Source organism: Rhinatrema bivittatum, chromosome 5, assembly GCF_901001135.1.
Source record: "Rhinatrema bivittatum chromosome 5, aRhiBiv1.1, whole genome shotgun sequence".
NCBI classification, from domain to species: Eukaryota; Metazoa; Chordata; class Amphibia; order Gymnophiona; family Rhinatrematidae; genus Rhinatrema; species Rhinatrema bivittatum.
In genome coordinates, this window is record NC_042619.1 from 256,715,665 (window position 1) to 256,736,873 (window position 21,209).

Consider the following 21,209-nt stretch of genomic DNA (forward strand, 5'->3'; position numbering starts at 1 on the left):
CTAGGCCAAGGCCTTTATGTTTGGTCTTGGCCTTCAGGTCAGGCCCTGACATCGAGCCTGGGCCTAGGTCTCAGCAATAGGACCAGGCCTCTGGCTGGGATCTAGTGCTGGGTCTAGGCCTTGAGTCAGCCATGTCGACGGAACACCCCATGGATGCAGTATGGGGGCCAGGGAGGTTCCTGACCCTGGAAATATTTGGCAGGTGGCTCAAGGGGTTTTTTTCCCTTTTGTTTTTTTTCAAAAACAACAAAATCTCATTGGTTTTTTTATTGTTTTGCTTTGAAAACATTATAAAACAAAATAGGAAAAGTTTAATTTCCTATTTTGTTTCAAACAAGTGCACATCTCTACTAGACTCTTGAGAGGGCTGAGGAGATTTTCTTTTTCCTTCATTCTTTCCACTGTTAATAGATCTTCCTAGTCATAAGCCGAGCTACCTCTCAGAGTTTGCCCAATTCTTCTACATGAGAAGTTGCAGATAATCCGCAGATTTGCAGAGGCACTGGCTCATGTTTCATATAACTTTCTTCATCTTGGAGATGTACCTTTCAGATTTAAGCCTCGAATAAAATCATGCGGGTACCATATTCATCACTTGGAAACATGGAAATGCAGATCAGCAAACACGAGTGAGGTATTAAATCACTCCCATAACAAGGCATTACCTGCCACTTGTTTGCTGACCTTCATTTTTTCAGATGCAAGCCTCAAGCAGTGGCCCTAAATAGGCTGGGCTTTCAGAATAGCTAAAATGTTCAAATATATCTCCTGGAGAGCGACTGCAGATAATTTGAGGACTAGAGCTGAGGACCACTAAGGGAGTTGTCCTCGGGGCTCCTGCAGTAGGCCACATTTCAAAATAGCCTTGCCTGCTGATGATAAAGCCAGGGACTGGATGCCTCATTTTTGGTTTTTTTTTGGATTTCTTTTTGTGGGTTAAAAATTTTTTTTTTTTTATTCTTTGCAGGAAGTAGTTGCAGGTGAAAAGCATCAAGGTGGGCAGCTGCTGGAAGAACCAAAGTTGTTTGCACTTCAGAGGGAATGCCTGTAGTCTTCAGATCTCCGTCTTGGATATCCCACCGTTCCTCTGGAGAATAAAACCATTTACAGCCTGTCAGGTAAGAGCCAATCCCAAGTCTGATGCATGCAGTCTGTATTTAACTAGCTCTGGCTTCCTGCAAACAAGCATGGCAAAACCGTTTAATCTTTGAGCCATTCTAAACACGGAGCCTATGCATTAAGCATTCTTCCCCCATGGATACAAATTAGGAAAAGCCCCTTTAGTACATATGGTCCAAAACGTAATGTTAGTGCGGAGTTACAGATACACATACATAAATATTTATCTCACCCCTAAGCCTTCTTTCCTGCTTTATTTTTTTAATGTCCCCTCTCTCACATTCTTTTTAGACAACTGTCCTCTGTTCTTTTTTTTTTTTTTAATTTTTTATCATTTAATTTTTATTGGCATCAGAAACAATAACAACATAGCCATATTCACTTCAAATACAAAACAATAATACTTATAATAAAGCTTTTACAACCTTTATCGTGCCATGCTTTTTCCCTGTTTCCCCCCCCCCCCCCCCCCCCCTCCCATGTCATTCTCCCCTGGTTAAGACATACTCCGGATTTGGGGCTTTCAGGATGGCTGCCTACTGCTCGTCCTGCGGGACCCCATCAATGTCCTCATGTCCGTATAGTCCAGCCACTCCAGGCCTCAGCTCCCCTGTGAACATTCACGGACCTTTTAGGCTTCTACATCTCATAACGCATTATACCACTGTAAAAAGGGTTCCCAAATTAAGACATGTTTCACCACCATATCTTGTTGTTGGGCTCTCATGTAGAACCACGAGTGCATGAGCCACAGCCTCTGTATAACCGTCTCCACGGCCGGTGGCCTGTCCTGCCGCCAGTTCCTGTCTTGCTGCGCTAAGCACATAGTGTACCAACTTTCTCACCCTCCTGGGCCACACCTCTGGAAAGTCTGACAACAAGAATAGTGCCGGTTCATTAGGCACCGAAATACATAACATCCGTGTTATCGCCCGCCGGATCCATTGCCAAAACGGTGTTATGTTGGTGCACCCCCACCAAATATGCAAAAATGTCCCCTTTTGCGTACAGTTCCGCCAGCAAGTTTCAGCTTGTGATGGGTACATTTTGTGCAACTTAGCTGGCGTCAAGTACCACCTCGCCAGTACTTTGTAATTAGTCTCCATGATGTTGGCCGAGATAGTCCCTCGGGAGGCTTGTAAAAAGCAATTTATTCCAGCGCGACTCCGTCCATTTTAAGTTTAAGTCCTTTTCCCAAGCCTGCTGAAAACAGTGGCGGGTCAGGTCGTGTTTCAGATAGCCAAACGTAGATATTTTGAAATAGTCCCCTTCAATTCGTTCCATAGTACTACACAGGCTTTCAAACGCCGAACTTTGCCTGCTAACATTTACTCGAATATACGGGTCCTGAAGACAGTGTCGTATCTGGAGGTACTGGTAATACTCCCCTCTGGGGAGGTCGTATTTACGCTGTAAGTCCTCAAATTAATTTATGCGAGAGTCCTGGATCAATTGTCCATACCGCACAATCCCCCATTTGCTCCACCTATCCAGACCAGCCCCCCCCTCAAATACCCCACAGCGTTGCTGATACAGCCCAATAGGTAGGAGGAGAGTCACCTCCTCCTTCCCCCGTCAACCTCCCCCCTACATTGACTCCAAATTTTTAGCGTTGCCTGCGTAAAGGGGTTTTTTCTACCTCTTTGGGGTGCCCTTTCATCTTGAGCCCCCATACCCTGGTATGCAGAGGCACACCCCCCCCCCCCCCCCAGGCTTTGCTCCAATTTAGCCCATAGTTTTAGACGTCGCCCTGCCGGGCCCATTCCAGTATGACCCGGAGCTGTTGCCGCCTGATTAATACTTACTCAAGTTGGGAACCGCGAGCACCCCCCTTCCTCCCTTTGGACGGTACAGCACCCGCCTCGCTATTCGAGGTGGTCTTCTCCGCCATATAAAATGAAACACCTTAGATTGCAGGATCTTAAAAATTTCTGAGGGGCACCTCTATCGGCAGCGGACTGGAAGAGATACAACCATCTGGGTAAGATATTCATTTTGATCACCGCTACTCTCCCCAGCCAGGACATCTTATAGGGAAACCATACATCCAAATCCCTAATCATTTGCGTCATCAAGGGTACATAATTGAGATTAAACAGCTGTCGCAATTTGCAGACATTGTGATCCCTAGATATTTTATCCCCTTTGTGGCCCATTTAAAGGGAAATTTGGCCTGTAACGCCGGGATCTGCTAATCCGGCATCGTCACATTCAAAATCTCAGTTTTATTCATATTGACTTTGAACCCAGACATGCCACTAAATCTGTCCAGCTCTTTAACTTAATACCGACCAGGGTACTCTGAGTTGAGCTACGGTTAAACAGGAGGTCATCTGCGAATAGACGTAATTTTAGAACATCTCCCCCCCCTACCGCCAATCCGTTTATTATCCCCATTTTTGGCGAACAGCTGCAGCCAGTGGCTCCATAAAGAGTGCAAATAGAAGAGGGGATAAGGGGCACCCCTGCCTGGTACCCCTCCCCAGCGCAAACGCCTCGGAGTACATAGCCATCTTACTTTGACACAGCTTTAGGGCTGGTATACATGCTCGAAGCCATTGTTGGAAATTATGACCTCAGTCCCACCTTACGCAGAACCCCAAACAAAAACCCCCAGTGCACCCGGTCAAGGCCTTTTCCGCATCACCGCCATTAAGACCAAGAGTACCCACTGTTGCTGTGCGGCCCACATCAGATTTACTACTTTTCGAACGTTTATCCCCCGGCTTGCCGGCCCTGTATGAACCAGATTGATCTGGCTGTATAAGGGAAGGTAATACCATATTTAACTCGTCTAGCCAGCACTTTAGCCAGGATCTTTAAGTCTACATTAAGCAGGATATCGGCCCTATAGGGAGCCACATAGCATTTTATCCTTGCCCGGCTTGGGCAACACCGTAATCCCCGCCAAGCTCATAGTGTCCGGCAGAGCTGAAGTCTCGAGGAGATCATTATAGACCTCTTGTAAGTGCGGGACGAGCAGATCCTTAAATTTTTTATAAAACAGCCCGGTAAATCCGTCCAGCCCAGGGGCCTTATGAATTTTCAAACTAGTAATGGCATCAGAAATCTCCCCCACTAGTTATTGGCATATCCAAAATTCGGGCTGGTGTGCCTCTAAACTGGGGAGTGTGATCCCCCCCAAATAATCATCGATTTTGTTCTGCGGTCACATTGAGCTCTTCCGTATATAACTGCTGATAAAATTGGGCAAACCGATTCCTTATTCCCCTGATTGTCATAATATACTGCCATTAGAGGCCTTTAACCTTGAGGATGGTTATTTTGTGCTATTTGTCGTTTCAACTGCCCCTGCTAACCATTTGCCCGGCCTGTTGCCTTCCAAGAAGTAGATCCCCCCTTCTATTATCCAACTTATCCAAGATCTCCCCATCCAACAGTGTGCGTAATTCATTACATTTCTGGTCTAAGGCTCGGAGGATCCTCCATCCCCTACTCTCTTATGTTCCGATTCCAATGCCCAATGGCCTTTGTCAACTCCTGCTTATATTGTCTCATTCTCGCAGCCCTCGCTGTGTCCCTGGCAATCAAACGCCCCCCGAAGGACAGCTTTAAAGCAGTCCCACACCGTCCGGGAAGGGACTTTCCCCATTATTATTTCTCTCGAAATAGTCTTCAATGTCTAGTCGCAGAATCTCATAGGTTTTTGCATCCGTAAGGAGCTTGTCATGAAGCCGCCAATATTTTCACCCCCCTTTCTTCCTGCATCAATCGAAAGGTCCCATATATTGGGGCATGGTCTGACCAAACAATTTGGCCAATCCGTGAGTCTACACAATCCACCACCCATTTCTTACTCCCCAACCACATATCTATGCGGGAGTATACCCCATGCCACTCTAGAGAAAAAGGTATAGTCCCTATCCTTGGGATGGCGAGTTCTCCAAATATCCAGTAGCCCCCAGTGCTCCATCAGGGTTTTTAGCCTTTCTCGGTGCCCCTTACCTCCACCCCGCCCCGCACTATGATCCATAGTAGGGCTCAAAGTGGTGTTGAAATCACCACCCACTAGCACTGGGCCCTGGATAAAATCACTGAGAGATTGCTCCAGCTGGATGAAAAACAGCCCTTGGTTTTGATTAGGAGCATAGACGTTAATAAGTGTCATCACAACATTATCAATCTTTAACACTAGAGCTATATATCGGCCCTGCCGGTCTTTTCTAATATCCAAGATCTCAACCCTCAGGTCTTTACCCAGCATAATGCCCACTCCACACGTTTTCTTCGCCTCACAGTTGGAAGCCAGAAATACATGCGGATATGCAATATCTCTCATTAACCGCTCATCTCGCTTCAGCAGATGAGTTTCCTGTATAAAATAGATCTGTGCTTTATGCGCTTTGGCATCCTTAAATAACAGTTGCCTCTTCCTTGGGTGGTTCAGCCCTTTCACATTCAAAGATACTATAGTCAAATTAGCCATTCCTGCTGTCCCATAAACGACCTCTACTTGTATATTGCAAGGTACTCCCAGCCCCCTTCGTTCCGAAACACCAGAAGACTGTACCCCCCAACCCCCTCCCCCACCCCCCCACTCCCCTCCCCCCAACCCCATCCACCATCCGTGAGGTAATCATCCTCACCCAAGCCATAGGAGGAATGACCCCATCCCGCGTAGCTTCATAACATAGTCTAAACAATCGCATGTAATAGCTGTGAACACATCATAGAACGTTCCCCAACATAACCATCAATACATTTAACCCCCAAAACGTAACCGTTTGAACCATATATTGTGTACCTTACTAGTATTTAACTCTGGTACCCCCACCCTCAGCCCACTGGCCATCCCCCATTACAACATATACAGATCTCCATATCTTGAACTTCCCCCCCTACAATGTAGAGGTGTATTCCAATTACTGCATGGTAGCCTCCTCATCCCTCTCCGGTTACCTCCTCCGTCCTTGGCAAGCTACTGACGTCGCAGCCCTCTTTCCACCTTTTCCCATTCGTTGCCAGCGTGGGGTTGGGATCCCCCCTCGATGACGGCTGCCCTGCTGGCTGTGTTGAACTTCAATGCCCTGTTGTCTCAGAAATTTTTCTGCGCCCTCCGGACTCCTGGCAACACAGGAATTCCCACTTATGGTGAACATAAGTCCAAACGGGTACAGCCACCTATATCGCACATTCTCCGCTTTCAGCGTCTCAGTAACATTTTTCATCGCCCTTCTTTTTTGTAAAGTAACTGCAGACACATCATTGAAGAGTTGTATCTCTGCTCCTTTCCACACTATTCGCCCCAGGCCACGTGCTTTATTCATGATTAGTTCTTTGGTAGGAAAGTTATGCAGGCAGGCCACAATGTCCCGTGGTTTGTTATTAATGGATTTACCCAGAGCCCGGTGAGCTCTATCTATAAGAATCGGTTGTCCATATGGTTTCTCCGCATCAGTGCTCAAGATGGACCGGCATATGTTTTGCACTACCAGTCCATAATCCACAGTTTCTTCCCCTTCCGGTATGCCCCGAATTCTTATATTGCATCGTCGCTGCCGGTTTTCCAAATCTTCTAATTTCGTCAGAAGCTCCTCCGTGACCTGCTGCAAGTTTTGGATGTCTTTATTGTGTTGCCCCAGGGCGACGGCTTGCTCATCCACACTCTGCTCCATCACATGGACGCGTTCTCCAAGCTCTTCCACCTCCACTCTAAGCGCCCCCATGCTTTCCTTTATTTCCAGCTTCAGGGTTTGAATGATTTCCTGTTTCATGTCCTGTAACCACGTCTGCAACTCTTGCTTAGTGGGACTATTCTCATCTTGCTTAGCCCCATGCAATCCGCCGGTTGCAGCTGGGGCAGATGTCACAGTACCTTCTTCGTCCCCCCTTAGGGCTCCTTTTTCCCCCTCCATATTCTCACCATAGGCATATGCTGACAGATCAATTATTTTCCTGCGGGCTGCCATTCGCTTCCCCTTTACTATCTTGATCTGACCCCGCCTCGGGATTCCCGTGTTTCACGTCCTCCGTCTCAGGGTCGGGCTGCAGGGCTCATGTACAGCTACCGTTGGACTCTCCCCCACTCCGGTCCAGCGCAGATCCTACTGTAAAAGCCTCCCCAGAGGTCGAGCTGTAGCTGCCCCTCTATGTCCGCTGCTTTTCAGGGCCTCTGTAGGTTTAATTCGCCGCTGCTCCGTGCTCTGCCACGTGGCCCGGAGCCATTTTGGCTGTCTTCACTGCCCACAGAGCACCCTCCTCCATCGCACCGCTTGTATTACCTGCAGCCGGTTTCTTCAGGGAAATAGGCACCATGCACAGCGGGGGCTTCGGGCTGCTTTTATCCAGCAGGTACCAGTCTGATTTTTAAGTTTTGGGGAACGCAGGGGAGTTACTTCGCCACGATCCCGGACCCCTCCTCGTGGTCCGGCGCCATTTTTGCCGTCTTTATCTCCCGCGGGGCTCCCTCTTCCTCTGCCCCGTGCTCACTGCCGGCTGCCGCTCTCCGCCTGCAATGAGTCCCTCTCAGAGCCCGACATTTTCCCCTGCTTGCCGTGCTCGTTTAAACTGCCGGGGTGCCGATGCTCACGCCCTGCATGCAGGTTTCCCCTTTCAGCTACCGCGAGCAAGACGACTAAGCTGCCATTGCCCCGGGATGACGTCACTTCCTCCCTCTGTTCTTTTAAAACCAATAATTGATGCTGAATCACATCGTTGCTTTGTTGCTTTATTAAATACAGTCGAGAGGCAGGGGTTCAAGTCATGACACCAGTTGATTTTTGTCAGGATTTGGAGTGCATGCAGAGGTGGATTTTACAAGCCCCAGTGATGCGTGCAATGACAAGGAAGGCTTTCAGACACTAATAGGCCGATGCAATACCGTGCGCTGGCCACAGCGCATGGCTCAATGTGCGATTGGAAGCGCATCCATAACCTCCGATACAAAATGGGGATTAGCGCGTCCAAAACACACGTCCAATTGCACGCATAGGTAATAGTGCTCATCACATGTAAATGCACGTTGATGAGGCTGTTACCTATTCCTCCGATGCAAAAAAAAAAAAAAATGTGCGCCCGATGTGCACATTTTTACTTGCCAAAATTAACGCCTGCCCCGAGCAGGCGTTAATTTTGGAGGAGCCCAAAAAGTGTACAGAAAAGCAGAGGAACTAAAAAAAAATTAGAATGCCCTGAAAAAAAATGTAAAAAATAATAAAAAGGGTGCTGGCAGTCAGGTTAGGAAAAGGGATGCTCAATTCACGAGCGTCCATTTCCCTAAGCTGTGGCTGTGCACGGGTTAGGGAAAACAGACGCTTTAAAATTGAGCGTCCCGTTTCCTAACCGGCTGACATCCACCTCTCCCCGGCGTCCACGGCCGAGGAGGCGCTAGGAGCGCGCAAATTCCCCTAGCGCCTCCTTTTTACCCCGGCACCCGATTTAATATTAAATCGGGCGCCCGGGAGAGGTGGATCGGCGCGTGTGAAGGGAGCGGGCGGTCAGTCACGCATGCCCGTTTAACGCGCGCTAAGATTGCATCGGCCTGTAAGAAGGCAGTTAAGAGCAGAAATTGCACAGCTAGAACAATCGTTTGATTACCTGTGTGGAGCAGAATCACCATAAAGCCTGAACCAGGGAAACGTGTTATTCTTCAGGACAAAGAGTCTTAGAAAAGCTTTACATTTGCAAAGTAAGATGAAGTTTACTTCTCCTGGCCTTTGTTTAGCAGCTAAAAGGCCTCAGCAGCTTATGTTAGGACACGACGAGGTATCATCCTCCTCCTTCAGCTCTCTGCAAACAAGCAGGCCGATGCAGTACTGTGCGCTGGCCGCAGCACACGGCTCAATGCGCGTTTTAGATGCAAAACGAGGGTTACCATGTGACAGTGAATGGACCAATCTGCAATAAGTGAAAGAGTTATTCAGTGAAATGTCAGTGAAAAGGACCAGTTGGGAACAGCCCTGCTGGAGGGTTGATATTTGCAGTCTGGCAAGGACGGTTTTCTCCTAAGGACCTCCAATTCCCAAATTCAGGTACTGGACCCCTGGGTCCAATCCGGATCTCTTGGCCCATCCGGTCAAACCTTGGGGGAGGGAGCTTAGGGCAGGTCAGCCGCTGGGTGCCCAGCCATGTCAGGGATGCCCAATTTTCCCTACTGCGTCCTTTTTAGCACGGCAGGTCATTTAAATATGACATCGGGTGCCCAAGAGAGGTGGTTGGGCACACATTAGGAAAGCGGGTGCTCAGCATTGAGTGCCTGCTTTCTACACGCCAATATTGCATCGGCCTGAAATAGCAATAGTATGGTAAACAGAAATCATATGCTGAACTGTATTAATGCCCTCCTTTCCCAAAAAGTAGAACTTTCTAAAAAAGAACTTCCATCTTTAAAACATTTGCTAACCCAATCAAGATGCCTCTTCTACCCAGCTACTTTCCTTGCTTTCTTGTAGGAAAGCCACATAGTTCTAGTTGATGTCTACTGATATCTTTTCCTGCACGTCCGGAGCTCAGGTTTTTGTCAATTTGAAACCAGCACAGTTAAGCTGAAAGATAAGAATGGTAGCATTCTTCTATGCTATGCCTAACCAGTGTGCTCATAAACAAATCCAATTTACCATACTGGGAGCTGGGATTCTTTGTGTCTTTGCTTCTGTGTACAGTGCAATGTCTCAGTGAGTGGCGATTACCCCCATTCCTTGTGAACGATGTACAGTATAGCCCAGTGGCAGGATTTACATTTAAATTTATTAAATTTGTGAATCGCTTAACTCAAAACAGGCCTAGGCAATGAACATAATAAAACATACATAATTAAAAGTAGCAAAATGAAAATAAATATAAAAGCAGACTAAAAAACACAAAACTAAAAACAATGTAAATGAAAAAAATAAATCATGATGAAACTGAGATAAAATACAGTAGTAAAATAAAGTTAAAATCAGGCATTAAATTAATAATAAATTTTAAACAAAAATGTTTTAAGAAGTTCCTTAAAAGTCTTGACTGAGTTACACTGGCGAATCTCTAAAGGAAGAGAATTCCAAAATTCTGGGCCAGCTACAGAGAAGGAGCATTCTCGAGCGGTGTGTAAGCATGCGGCTCGGGGAGATGGAACATCTAATAGGCCTCGTTGACAAGAATGTAAAGTTTTTTTTTTGTTTTTTTGTTTTTAATTTATTTTTATTTAAAGTGTCAAAAAAAAAAAAAGAATGTAAAGTTCAGGAGTGTTGATAAACATTTCAGGATTTAGCACATTGCTGCATGGTTGTGCATGTGGTTGTGTTTATTGGAGGTGAGGCGGGGGCAGGGGGGGGTCTTTGCAGTCTGTTAACTAGCACCATCCCTCATTACAACCCAGGACAGAAATGTGGAATGCAGGGGAACCTAGTCAGAATGTAAATTTTAAGTAAGAATGCAACCTTTATGGATAACCAGGACTTAACTGTGCTGGCTGGTAATGTTAAGTGGCACAGTCCTAAGTAACTATAACTGGGAAATAAAATGAAGTAATGCTTTCCAACAGGCTGGTATTTGATTCCAGCTGTGAGAAACATTGGTGTATGGTAAATATTGGTCTAAAGGAATTGTTAAATCTGAAGAGTTCTGAGCTGGAAACAGATGACATATAAACCACGGGAAAATCTGAAGCGGTGCAGAATACCTCCAATCCTTCCAGTCACTTCTTGGTCTTTTGGGTAACATAGGGCTATGAGCTGAGGATGGTTCCTTCTTGGCCATTTGGCTGAGGTTGAGAACTTATATTGTGTGTGTGTGTGTGTGTGTGTGGGAGGGGGGCGGGGATTAATGCCCCAGACTCCCACCCTCATTGGGTACATGAAGTTGTCATAACTATTACCAAAGCAGAAAGATTAAATCTTCTGCTTAGAAACCTAACAATTTCAGTGATGCTAACTAGTGGAAGAGTACTTCCTCTTCCTTCTTGTTCCAGTAGTCACCATACATAGTAGATAAGTGTCAGCAGCCCTACTTTGAATGCTTTGTGCTTATATGAGTAAAAGCCAGCCTTTTTCATTCAACAGTGAGCTACATTCACATCTACTATTCCCATTAATCTAATATAGTAAGTTCTTCTTGACTCGGCAATCACATGTTTTAGAGAAACCGTGTCCCTGGGTTAGGCCAGTCACATGGAATACTCCAAGGCCTCCAGATAAGTTACAGCATGGGCCCCAAGAAATGAGCTGTCTGTGGCATCCCAAGCAGGGCAATTGGTGGACAAAATGGTACCCTGGGCAAGTGTTGTGTTTGGCGCTTCCCCCTTCCCTTTTGGGCCAACATGCTCTCAGACTGACTCCGAAGGGTGATGCGATGGCTCCCTCTGCCTTCCACCCTGGCACCCAGGGCAGTTGGCCCTTTTTGCCCACTCTTTGCAGTGGTGCTGCTTCCAAGTCTCAGACTAACCCTGAAGATCTTTCCTAGTCAGACTGTGTTCCAGGAAAAGCCACATCTGGCCTCTTCAAGCTTTGGGATAACGCATCCATATTCAGCCGCCATGCGGCTCAGCTAGTTAGCCAGAAAAACGTATCCAGGTAACTTAGTCGTGCCGCTGAGTATTTCCAGCTAACTTTAGGACAGGCCTATGGGCTGACCAGAGTTAGCCGGACATGCTAACTCTGAATATCGGAGTTGAGCCAGATAACTCAACTCCTCCCAGTTATGCCCTGGAATGCCCCTAATTTATACAGCTAAATTCTAGCTGGCTAACTGGTATCTGGATAGTGACTGAATATTGTCCTCGTATTGTCTTGGGATTGTTTTTTGGGAGGAAGAATAGAGCTTTCTTGTTCTTTCCTACCACTTATAAAGGCACTGTTAACTCAGGATGCTCAATTACAGGCGTTAACATAGTAATGATAGTGAATGTTGGCAAATAAGGCTCATAGTACCATTGCTGAGGATATCTCTCAGCTTACAGCCCTACAAGCTAGCCCTCCTGCAGGAGATTGAGCTCTCTCATTTTAGCCCTTAGCTGGGGACGGTAGTCGACGCAGGCTATTCCCTGAGAAATGGTGCTGTTCGCCATCTGGGGAATTATAACAGTAGTAAAACAGTATTATAAATTATAAAGCAAACTGTAGCTTGTTGCAGAAATCCTCTGCTGTAGTAAGGTGAAGCGTCTCTCTCTCTCTCTCTTGCTCAGAAATGATTTACATTTTTCCCCATCTGCCAACAGCCTAATTATAATAAGAATCAAAATAATAACATTTCCCGATTACGTTAAGCACTCATCGCTCCACTCCGCTTTGTCCCGTCATATTGGCTTTTCCATCATTCTTCTCGGCTGAGCAAACGCCTGCAATAGAAAGGGATGATGATGGTGCTGGAAAGTGCTAATTACGGTTGCCTGACTGTTATTACTTTTAATACCACATGTACGCTTCCTGCTATCGGTGCTGTTAACTGACAACAGACATTAAAGCTCGAGCAGGAGCAACTTAGCTAGAGCAGTGCCTGGGGCTGGTGGGCAAAATGTTACCAGACGCTGGCAAACAGTAAGAGACCTGGAGGTTTCTGTCATCCTGCCTGGCAGGGAGCAAATAAAAAATGTCAGTTTGAGGGGCTGGGGGTGGTAGGGATCATCTGTTGCAACCCTCTGATTTGGGAATTGTGGTAAAGCAAGGTTGACATTTAGCAGCTCTGCGTGAGCAAGCCGATGGTTTCACTCACTCTAGTCTCTTGGTTATTTACTCCAGCAGCTCACTTAAGGCCGAGGATGCGGCAAGCTGAGTGTATCTTTTCACTAATGTTTTAGCACACATTTTTGTACACTAAACTTTACTCACAGTTTAATCTTTAATTCTGAAAAAAAAATACATTAAAAAGTAAGATTAGCACCCCCCCATGCAAATCCTATTTAAAGGAAGGTATTAGCTATTACTCCCCAGTACAAGGAGGTGCATTAAAGCCCTGAGTGCTAACTCACGTATTTTTTTAATGCTTGAAATGTAATTCCTAGGTCCGAGGTGGAGTAAGTTAACCCTCCAATTTTGGGGCTAATATTAGTCTATGATGCTGTCCCGCCATGGTCCCAGACCTGAAGTTCTTGGGTGTGGGGTCCTGGACTTGGGGTTCCCGAGTCCATGATGGATGACCGAACCCAGGAATCCCAGAAGTAGGACCACACTAGCACAGCACCACAGGCCAACACGAGCCACTGAAATGTGAGATATCTTTACGCCATCTCTGACCCAAAGGTTACATGTCCAGGTCTAAAACCGGACTAAGCACTTATGCAACCCAAGTCCAGGACCCTCTAGTCATAGGGACTCTGCCCGGGACCAGAGAGTCCCAACCCTCACCCACTCACTGATCTCCCACCTCCATCCTACAAGCCCCCCCTCCACCCCATATTTACCTATTCTCTAAAATGCCTCCACCTCCTTCTGTCTTTCCAGTCTGTTTTTGTTTTTTTTTTTTTTAAATGGTGGTGGGGGGGGGGGGGGTTCAACTGGACAGTGACCTTAGCTGAACTTCCTTCCTTTTTAAAATGGCCAGCAGAGAAGTCAGGAGAGAGGAGGGTTTTTTTTAACAGGATAGGTTAAGTATGGGGAGCAGGGTCTGTTGTGGGGGTTGTAGGGTGGGGGTGTGCATGACTTCAAATAAGAACTGGAAAACATCTTTCTGTAGAATGGAAAGGAGTAGGTGAACGGATTTTCAACCCTGTCCTTAGGATTTGCTCAGTTGGGTTTTCGGGATATCCACAGTGAATATGCATGCAATATAGTATGTATGCAAATATATCTCATGCATATTCATTTAGGATATCCTGAAAATCAGACTTGACAGATGGGTCCAGAGGACTGGTTTGAGAGCAATTGGACAAGGCAACCGAGGGCAATCTCAATGTTTCTGCATGAGAATATACATGGGAAAGTATGAGCTGGCTGAAGACGGTATTAGTTTCATGGAAGTTTCCATCATGGGCAGTTTTATTCTGCCGTCATGCTCTCAGATTATAGATTTGGAAACTATTGCTTCCTTCCTGAGATCAAGAGCAATAACCGTAGCTTAACTCTTCTGTGCAGAATGCACTGCATTCCGTCTCCATCCGTCTGGGACTGATCTTTTCTTTTGTCTGTTGTCACAGGAAGTCCCTTTCTCCCGTGTGTGGTGCAGTAACCAGCAGCCATTGCACTGTGCCTTCTCCCTGGAGCGCTACACCCCTGCCACCACACAGCTGTCCTGCAAGGTCTGTGCACGACAGGTGAAAGGCCATGAGCAGATCCTCCAAGTGGACACATCAGTTGTAGAGGTAGGCTGTGCTTTTCCAAAGCTCCTCTGCACTGTCTTACAGCGTGAGGCTCTAGGGAATGAAACAGCAGGGGCAGAAATGAATGTAATGTACAGCGATAGATCACCAGACTAACTCCGCTAAGTGTTTACCGAGCAACAGCCCATGATGGGGGGAGTGTACCACTGTAGCCAGTTTTCAGTTAATTTGTATTGCCATTCACAGCGATAGCCGGACCCTTTCTGCAGAGGATCGCCAGGTGCTGATCACTGTCCACTCAAACCCGGTTAATTAATATTGGCAAATGATTTAAGCAGCTACTGGGGGTGGGGGGCGAGTGATGCCCACACAAGCAGGGTGCCCACGTCAGAAGGGAGCTTGACTTGATTTATCCATGTGATGCATCAGAGGTAGAAGTTAAATTTAAAAACAGTATTGTCCTGTTCCCTGAGGATATCTGCTAACCAAAGCAGCCTATACTTTGTGTCCATGTTTCACTCTGCAGGAAGAGAAGATACAAGAAGACTTTAAGTAGTGAACTAGGCAGGCCTACCTTGGAAATCCTGTAGCAGTCACACACTCAAGCAATTAAAAAAAAAAGTCCTTGTTTCATAGTGACTTATCACCATAGGCTTTAATGTAATTCAGTTTTGGCAAAATCCACAGGAACCAGTCCAACAGGTGTGTTGCAAAATAGGTTACAATGGTCCATATAGAGAAACGCAGAACAAGCAATTAAACAAGAGAAGTTCAATCATTCCAAGATGCCAAATGAATGATTGAACTTCTCTTGTTTAATTGCTTGTTCTGGGTTTCTCTATATGGACCATTGTAACCTATTTTGCAACACACCTGTTGGACTGGTTGATTTATAGAGGGAAAATCCACAGAAAGCCTTGGGGTTTTTGGGGGGCGGAGGGGCGATGTCTTTTTTCATCTTTTGCTGAGTAAATGCAGATTCCAAATAGAATAAAAATATTTCGTTGTCATTGCGTTATTAAAACATGGAACCATCCCCTTCCCTGTGAGTCCATTCCGTATACTGTATCTACTACTGTTTCTGAGCCCTACCTCCTTGAGCGTCATCTTGTAGTCTAGAACTTCATTTCCTCTGGAAAAAAACGTTTTTCTTATGCCTCATTTATACCCTTGAGGTATTTGAATGCCTCTGTTATGTCATCCCTCTCTCTTCTTTGCTCTAGGGTGACCAGACATCGGTCCCGGGGTCTCATTTCATAGTGCTTACAATATATGTCCTGCACCGTTTTGTGGGCCTTCTCTGGCCTGCCTGTACTCTGTCTGCTCCCTTTTGGAAGTACTGCCTCATCATACACCAGTGAGGTCTCATGTGTGTCCTGGTTTTTCCACTAGTGATGCCTGGCTTCACACCCTCTAGCATCCCTCTGGCTCTGGCTGCTGCAATGTTTTGTTAGCTTGAGATCCTCGAATATGATCACCCTAATATCTTTCTCTCAAATGGAGCGCATCAGTAGCTCCCCCATCACGTACGGCTCCCTTCTGTTTTCACATTAAATGTTATTTGCTAAACTCCGGATCATTCCTTGAGCATTCTACTATTGCCAGAACTTCTGAAATATCACATATAAAAATATTCAAAAGCACCAGACCCATGAATGATCCCAGCGTAGAGGATCACTAAATTGTTACACCAGATGACGATGCACAACTTCCAGAGAAGGTTATAAATATTTATAGTAGAAGGAGAGAAAACAGAGAATTTTGAATGCCATGGACCTAGCAAAAAAAAAAAAAAGAAAAGAAAATTGAACTGTGCCACTCTTGCTAACTTTCACAAATGCGGTGGAGTGGTATTTAAAGTGCAGACAAGATAACAAGCAAAAGACAGTCTCAAATGGAAGTGATGATTGTGCTGAAGATATCATTATTATTAAGTGTCAGTCTCTGCCGCTGTACTGTAGTCAAATGTGAATTCAGAATTATAGCCAAGAGCAGCTGAAGGCAGACATGGCCGTGTCCCAGGTGACACCTCGCTGTGCGACCTTTCCACACGATCATCCGCAGGATCTACGCAGCCTCTCCTGCCTAAAGCTGTACCGTGAAAATCTCTGCTTTCCTGGGGCCAAACAGTGCTCCTTACCAGCAGAATTTGTTTATAAGAGGAAATAACTCGCTTATGAATGAGCAAGCTGGGACTCTTATAAGAACATCATGATTGTGGGATGGTCTGGTAAATTCAGAATGGAGCCAAGAAAACAAGTCTTATGCAGAGAGATAAGAGTGTAACATTTAGATAGATATGAATGATACCCAACACGCTGAGGTTTATGCCATATGCCAAGCATCATAATTAAATGAGAGAGTGTAACTAAATAAAGTCATACAGAATATGGAGCTTAGTTCTATATCAAATGGTTAAGGAAAATGTGAGGAAAAATTGCTTGGTTCTTCGTATTTAACGGAACTGCCTGACCAATCTAATTTATTGGGCAGAAATTTGGCTTGGATACATAGTATTCTCTGAGGACAAGCAGGATGGCAATCCTCACTCAAGGGTGATATCATCAGATGAAGCCTGGCAAGGAACTTTGACATCAAAGCTTCTAGAAGCTTTGAGCATGCGCTGCTGGGCATGTGCAGTCCAGACCACTGCCCTACATCCCAAGCAGGTCCTTTTAGTCTCATCTTTTCCATGGAGCCTGCCGGTTACTCTTCATCTCTCTCTCTCACACACACAGCTGCCATAGTAAAGGTTGTCAGGAGGTGTTTCTCGCAGGGCCCCGCAAGTTGTTTTTCACCCTCTAGTCCTCGAAAAGTTTTTTTTGTTGTATGGTTTAAGTGTTGGCTGCATGGTGCACCAGTTCTGGTGATCCAAGGTACCACTGAGTAGTTATTTGATTCACCTGTGTATTTTTTTATCTGATGCCTTGGAAGACCTGTGGTTTATGTAAGTGCCCCCTGCATGACTAGGTTAACTCTATTCCTCCCCATGATCAATGGGTGTTTTTCCTGGAGACTGACCGCAGCGTCTCGGGCTGCTCCCTCAGTGAGGCTATGATACTTGGAGGAAATTGTTCCAGGCAGGAGCTCCTAGAAGCCATTCAGGAAACTTTAGCCCGGCCTTTAGGTAGAGAGGCATTGGCCGTTGATAGTGCATCAACATCAGGATGGCATCAATTGACCTCCCTCCCACACGTATACACGCGCGCGCACACACACACACACATACACTTTTGTCTCCAGGCACCAGGAAGGAGTAAGAGGCATTGACAATGGGTTGATGCCTGGTACCAGGAGATGGGATATTCTAGTGGCAATCATGAATCCGCCCAAACATGCTGTGGGGAGGAGAGCTCATCCTCATCACAGTCCCAGGAATTGCATCAATCTGCACGGATGCATCTTTCCACTTTCCAGTGCATTGGTGGGGGAAGCTCCCCCAACTTGCAGAAGGTCCAACTGGGTCCCATAGGTAACTGAGTCCTTGCTGGGGCATTGCCTGCTAGTTGCATGAGATTCTGATCCACACCTTGGAATGCCTGTCAGGTTTGAGTGGAGTAATCTTTGGGACAGAATTATGGATCTGAGGATTTCTTTGATCAGGAGGGGTCATTGACCCTCTGAACCATATTCTCCACAGGAGGAGGAAGAGTCCAGGACTAGTTCATAGCTCCTTTCAGGGACATTGTGGTAGTGCTATTCATGTGATCTTCCAAGAGTCCCAGATAAGAATTTGGGACAAGTGCAAGGTGTTGCATATAGGGAAAAATAATCCTTGCTGTAGTTACACGATGTTAGGTTCCATATTAGGAGCTACCACCCAGGAAAAAGATCTAGGCATCATAGTGGATAATACTTTAAAATCATCGGCTCAGTGTGCTGCAGCAGTCAAAAAAGCAAACAGAATGTTAGGAATTATTAGGAAGGGAATGGTTAATAAAATGGAAAATGTCATTATGCCTCTGTATCGCTCCATGGTGAGACCACTCCTTGAATACTGTGTACAATTCTGGTCACCGCATCTCAAAAAAGATATAGTTGTGATGGAGAAGGTACAGAGAAGGGCAACGAAAATGATAAAGGGAATGGAACAGCTCCCCTATGGGGAAAGGCTGAAGAGGTTAGGGCTGTTCAGCTTGGAGAAGAGACGGCTGAGGGGAGGATATGATAGAGGTCTTTAAGATCATGAGAGGTCTTGAACGAGTAGATGTAACTTGGTTATTTACAGTTTCGAATAATAGAAGGACTAGGGGGCGTTCCATGAAGTTAGCAAGTAGCACATTTAAGACTAATCGGAGAAAATTCTTTTTCACTCAACGCACAGTAGAGCTTTGGAATTTGTTGCCAGAGGATGTGGTTGGTGCAATTAGTGTAGCTGGGTTCAAAAAAGGTTTGGATAAGTTCTTGGAGGAGAAGTCCATTAACAGCTATTAATCAAGTTTACTTAGGGAATAGCCACTGCTTTTAATTGCATCAGTAGCATGGGATCTTCTTAGTGTTTGGGTAATTGCCAAGTTCTTGTGGCCTGGTTTGGCCTCTGTTGGAAACAGGATGCTGGACTTGATGGACCCTTGGTCTGACCCAGCATGGCAATTTCTTATGTTTCTTATGTTCTTATATTAGTTGTGATGGTCGGATCTGCTCTCAAGAAGATGTTTAGGCCCCACTGTACCCTGTGTGCTCTTGGGAAGAAAATGTATTAAAGGGCTATACTCAATGCCTGCATAGCCTCCTATCAGCCCTTTAGATGCCAGTGAATTTGTAAAGTCACTAGTGTTGAGGTACTCGAGTGCAAAAAACACATGGTAAGCTCAACCTATGGCATTCTGAATATGGAGAGAATCTCGTTAGCAGTAGGGTCAAGGAAGCAGTGGCTTAGATATGAAGCACTTTGCCCTCTCCACTGTCTCTGTAGATCCACCATCTATGGCAAGGGGACTTTCAAATGGGGCACTGAAGAAGGAGAAGATGCTGCTGCTCCCTCACCCCCATTAGTCAGTAGGGTCCTTGCTCTTGTCCTGGGCATCAGGGAGCCAGAAAAGCCACAACCCTCAGACCAGCTAAATCCTGGCAAGGGGCTTTGACTAGATTGGGAGAGCATAGCCCAGATTCCAGTGTTGGTGTCTGAGAACCTTCCAGTTGAAGGAAGGCAGAGGTTTTAAGTAAACCATTGGCCCAGAGTATCCTCAGACACTCTGGTTCTCAGCATAATTAGAAGAGGGGAATATGCCTATTGAATACTCCTCCAAATCGTCCATTGGGAAGCACTTGAACAGCTTGTCAGCATCAGAATCTGCAAGAGGAGCTTACCTTTCTTAGAGGTAAACCTGATAAAAGGTCGAGATTCTACTTCAAGTATTTTCTTGACACCCAAGCATATTGGCATGTGTATGTGTGTGGGGTGGGGTGGGGGGGGGGGGCAATAAGTACCCTCCTAGACCTGAATGCATTTAAACAAGAACCTGGTAAGGGAAAGCTTAAGCTACTTTCCCTTGGCACTTGGATTCCTATTCTAGGACAAAGGGGCAGACTATGCTCCCTAGACTTAAGGGATGCTTACACTCACATAGAGATCTTGCCTGCTCAAAGGAAGTATCACAGATTCATAGCACAGAATCACCTCTTCCAATACTGCATGCTGCCATTTTGGCCTCTCTGTCAGCCCCCCCATGTGCTTACAAAAGGTCTTGCGGTGTTGCCTGTGCACCCACACAAGTTGGGGGGTGCATGTTTTTCCAACCTGGACAACTGGTTAGTCAAGAACACAACTCAAGGTGGTGCTGCAGAATTAATAAGCAAAACCATCCAAATATTGGAATTGCTAGAGTTAGTTATCAATTACCCCAAAACACACCTGAGACCATCTCAATTCGATTTATAGGAGCTCTGCCAGATGCAACTACGGTGAAAGCCCTTCTCCCACACTAAAAGATTAATGCATATCAGTGTGGGATGTGTTGGGGTTGTTGATCCTTATGTCTTTGACTGCACACGAAGAGGCAGTGGATCTCAGTGGATTTCAGCTGCTCAGCATCTCCAGGAAAACATCTGCACCATCCAGCCTTTGAGGGGGAACTTTCGGTCCTGAAAGACACCACCAACTTTAAAATGGTCTTCTCTGGCTCTCCCACCAGAACAATAACTGCTGCCACCCACCACTGCTGTTCTCTCTAAGCTGTACATGTGCGCAGGAAAAGTTCTGCGTGCGCGTGCAGTTCTAAGCTGCACATGTGGGCGTGTGCACAATTTTTCCTGCGGGCGCGCATAGCTTGCCCCTCTCCCAGTGCAGAAAGCCTGGCAGGGCTGTGGCAGAGCCCATCCTGCCATGGCCTGAACTGAAGATGAAGCTGGCAGAGCTGTGGTGGAACTCATCCTGCCACGGCCCGAAGTGAAAAGGAGGCTGGCGGGGTCGTGGCGATCCCGCCACTGCTTAAAGTGAAGAAGAGTCCAGCTGGGCCATGGAGGAGCTCATCCCTCTACTGCCTGAAGTGAAGAGGTGGCTGGCAGGGCCTTAGTGGATCCCATCCCACCACTGCCCGAAGTGAAGGAGAGGCTGGCGGGCCATGGCGGAGCCCATCCCGCCACCGCCCAAAGTGAAGAGGAGGCCATGTGTGTGTGAGAGCTTGTGTGTCTGTATGAGAGCCTTTATGTGTAAGAGCCTGTGCATGTATGTGTATCTGTGTGAGATCTTGTGTGTGTGTGTATGTCTGTGTGAGAGCCTGTGGGGGTGTGTGTATATATGTCTGTGTGAGAGCCTGTGTGCATGCATGTAAGTCTGTGTGACATCTTGTGTGCCTGTGTGTCTGTATATATATATGTCTATAAGACAGCCTCTATATATGCATGTCTGTGTGAGAGACTGTGTGTATATTATGTGTCTGTGAGAGCCTGAATGCAT

At 46.3% G+C, this 21,209-nt stretch overlaps 1 protein-coding gene across 1 annotated transcript in view; it reads left to right on the forward strand.

Moving 5' to 3' along the window:
• The window catches only part of UNC5D (unc-5 netrin receptor D), a 549,276-nt gene that overhangs the window by 489,440 nt on the left and 38,627 nt on the right, over positions 1-21,209 (forward strand). The window contains 3 exon segments of the mRNA XM_029603886.1: positions 968-1,024; positions 1,026-1,118; positions 14,189-14,353. Coding sequence (XP_029459746.1) covers positions 968-1,024; positions 1,026-1,118; positions 14,189-14,353 — 315 coding nt within the window.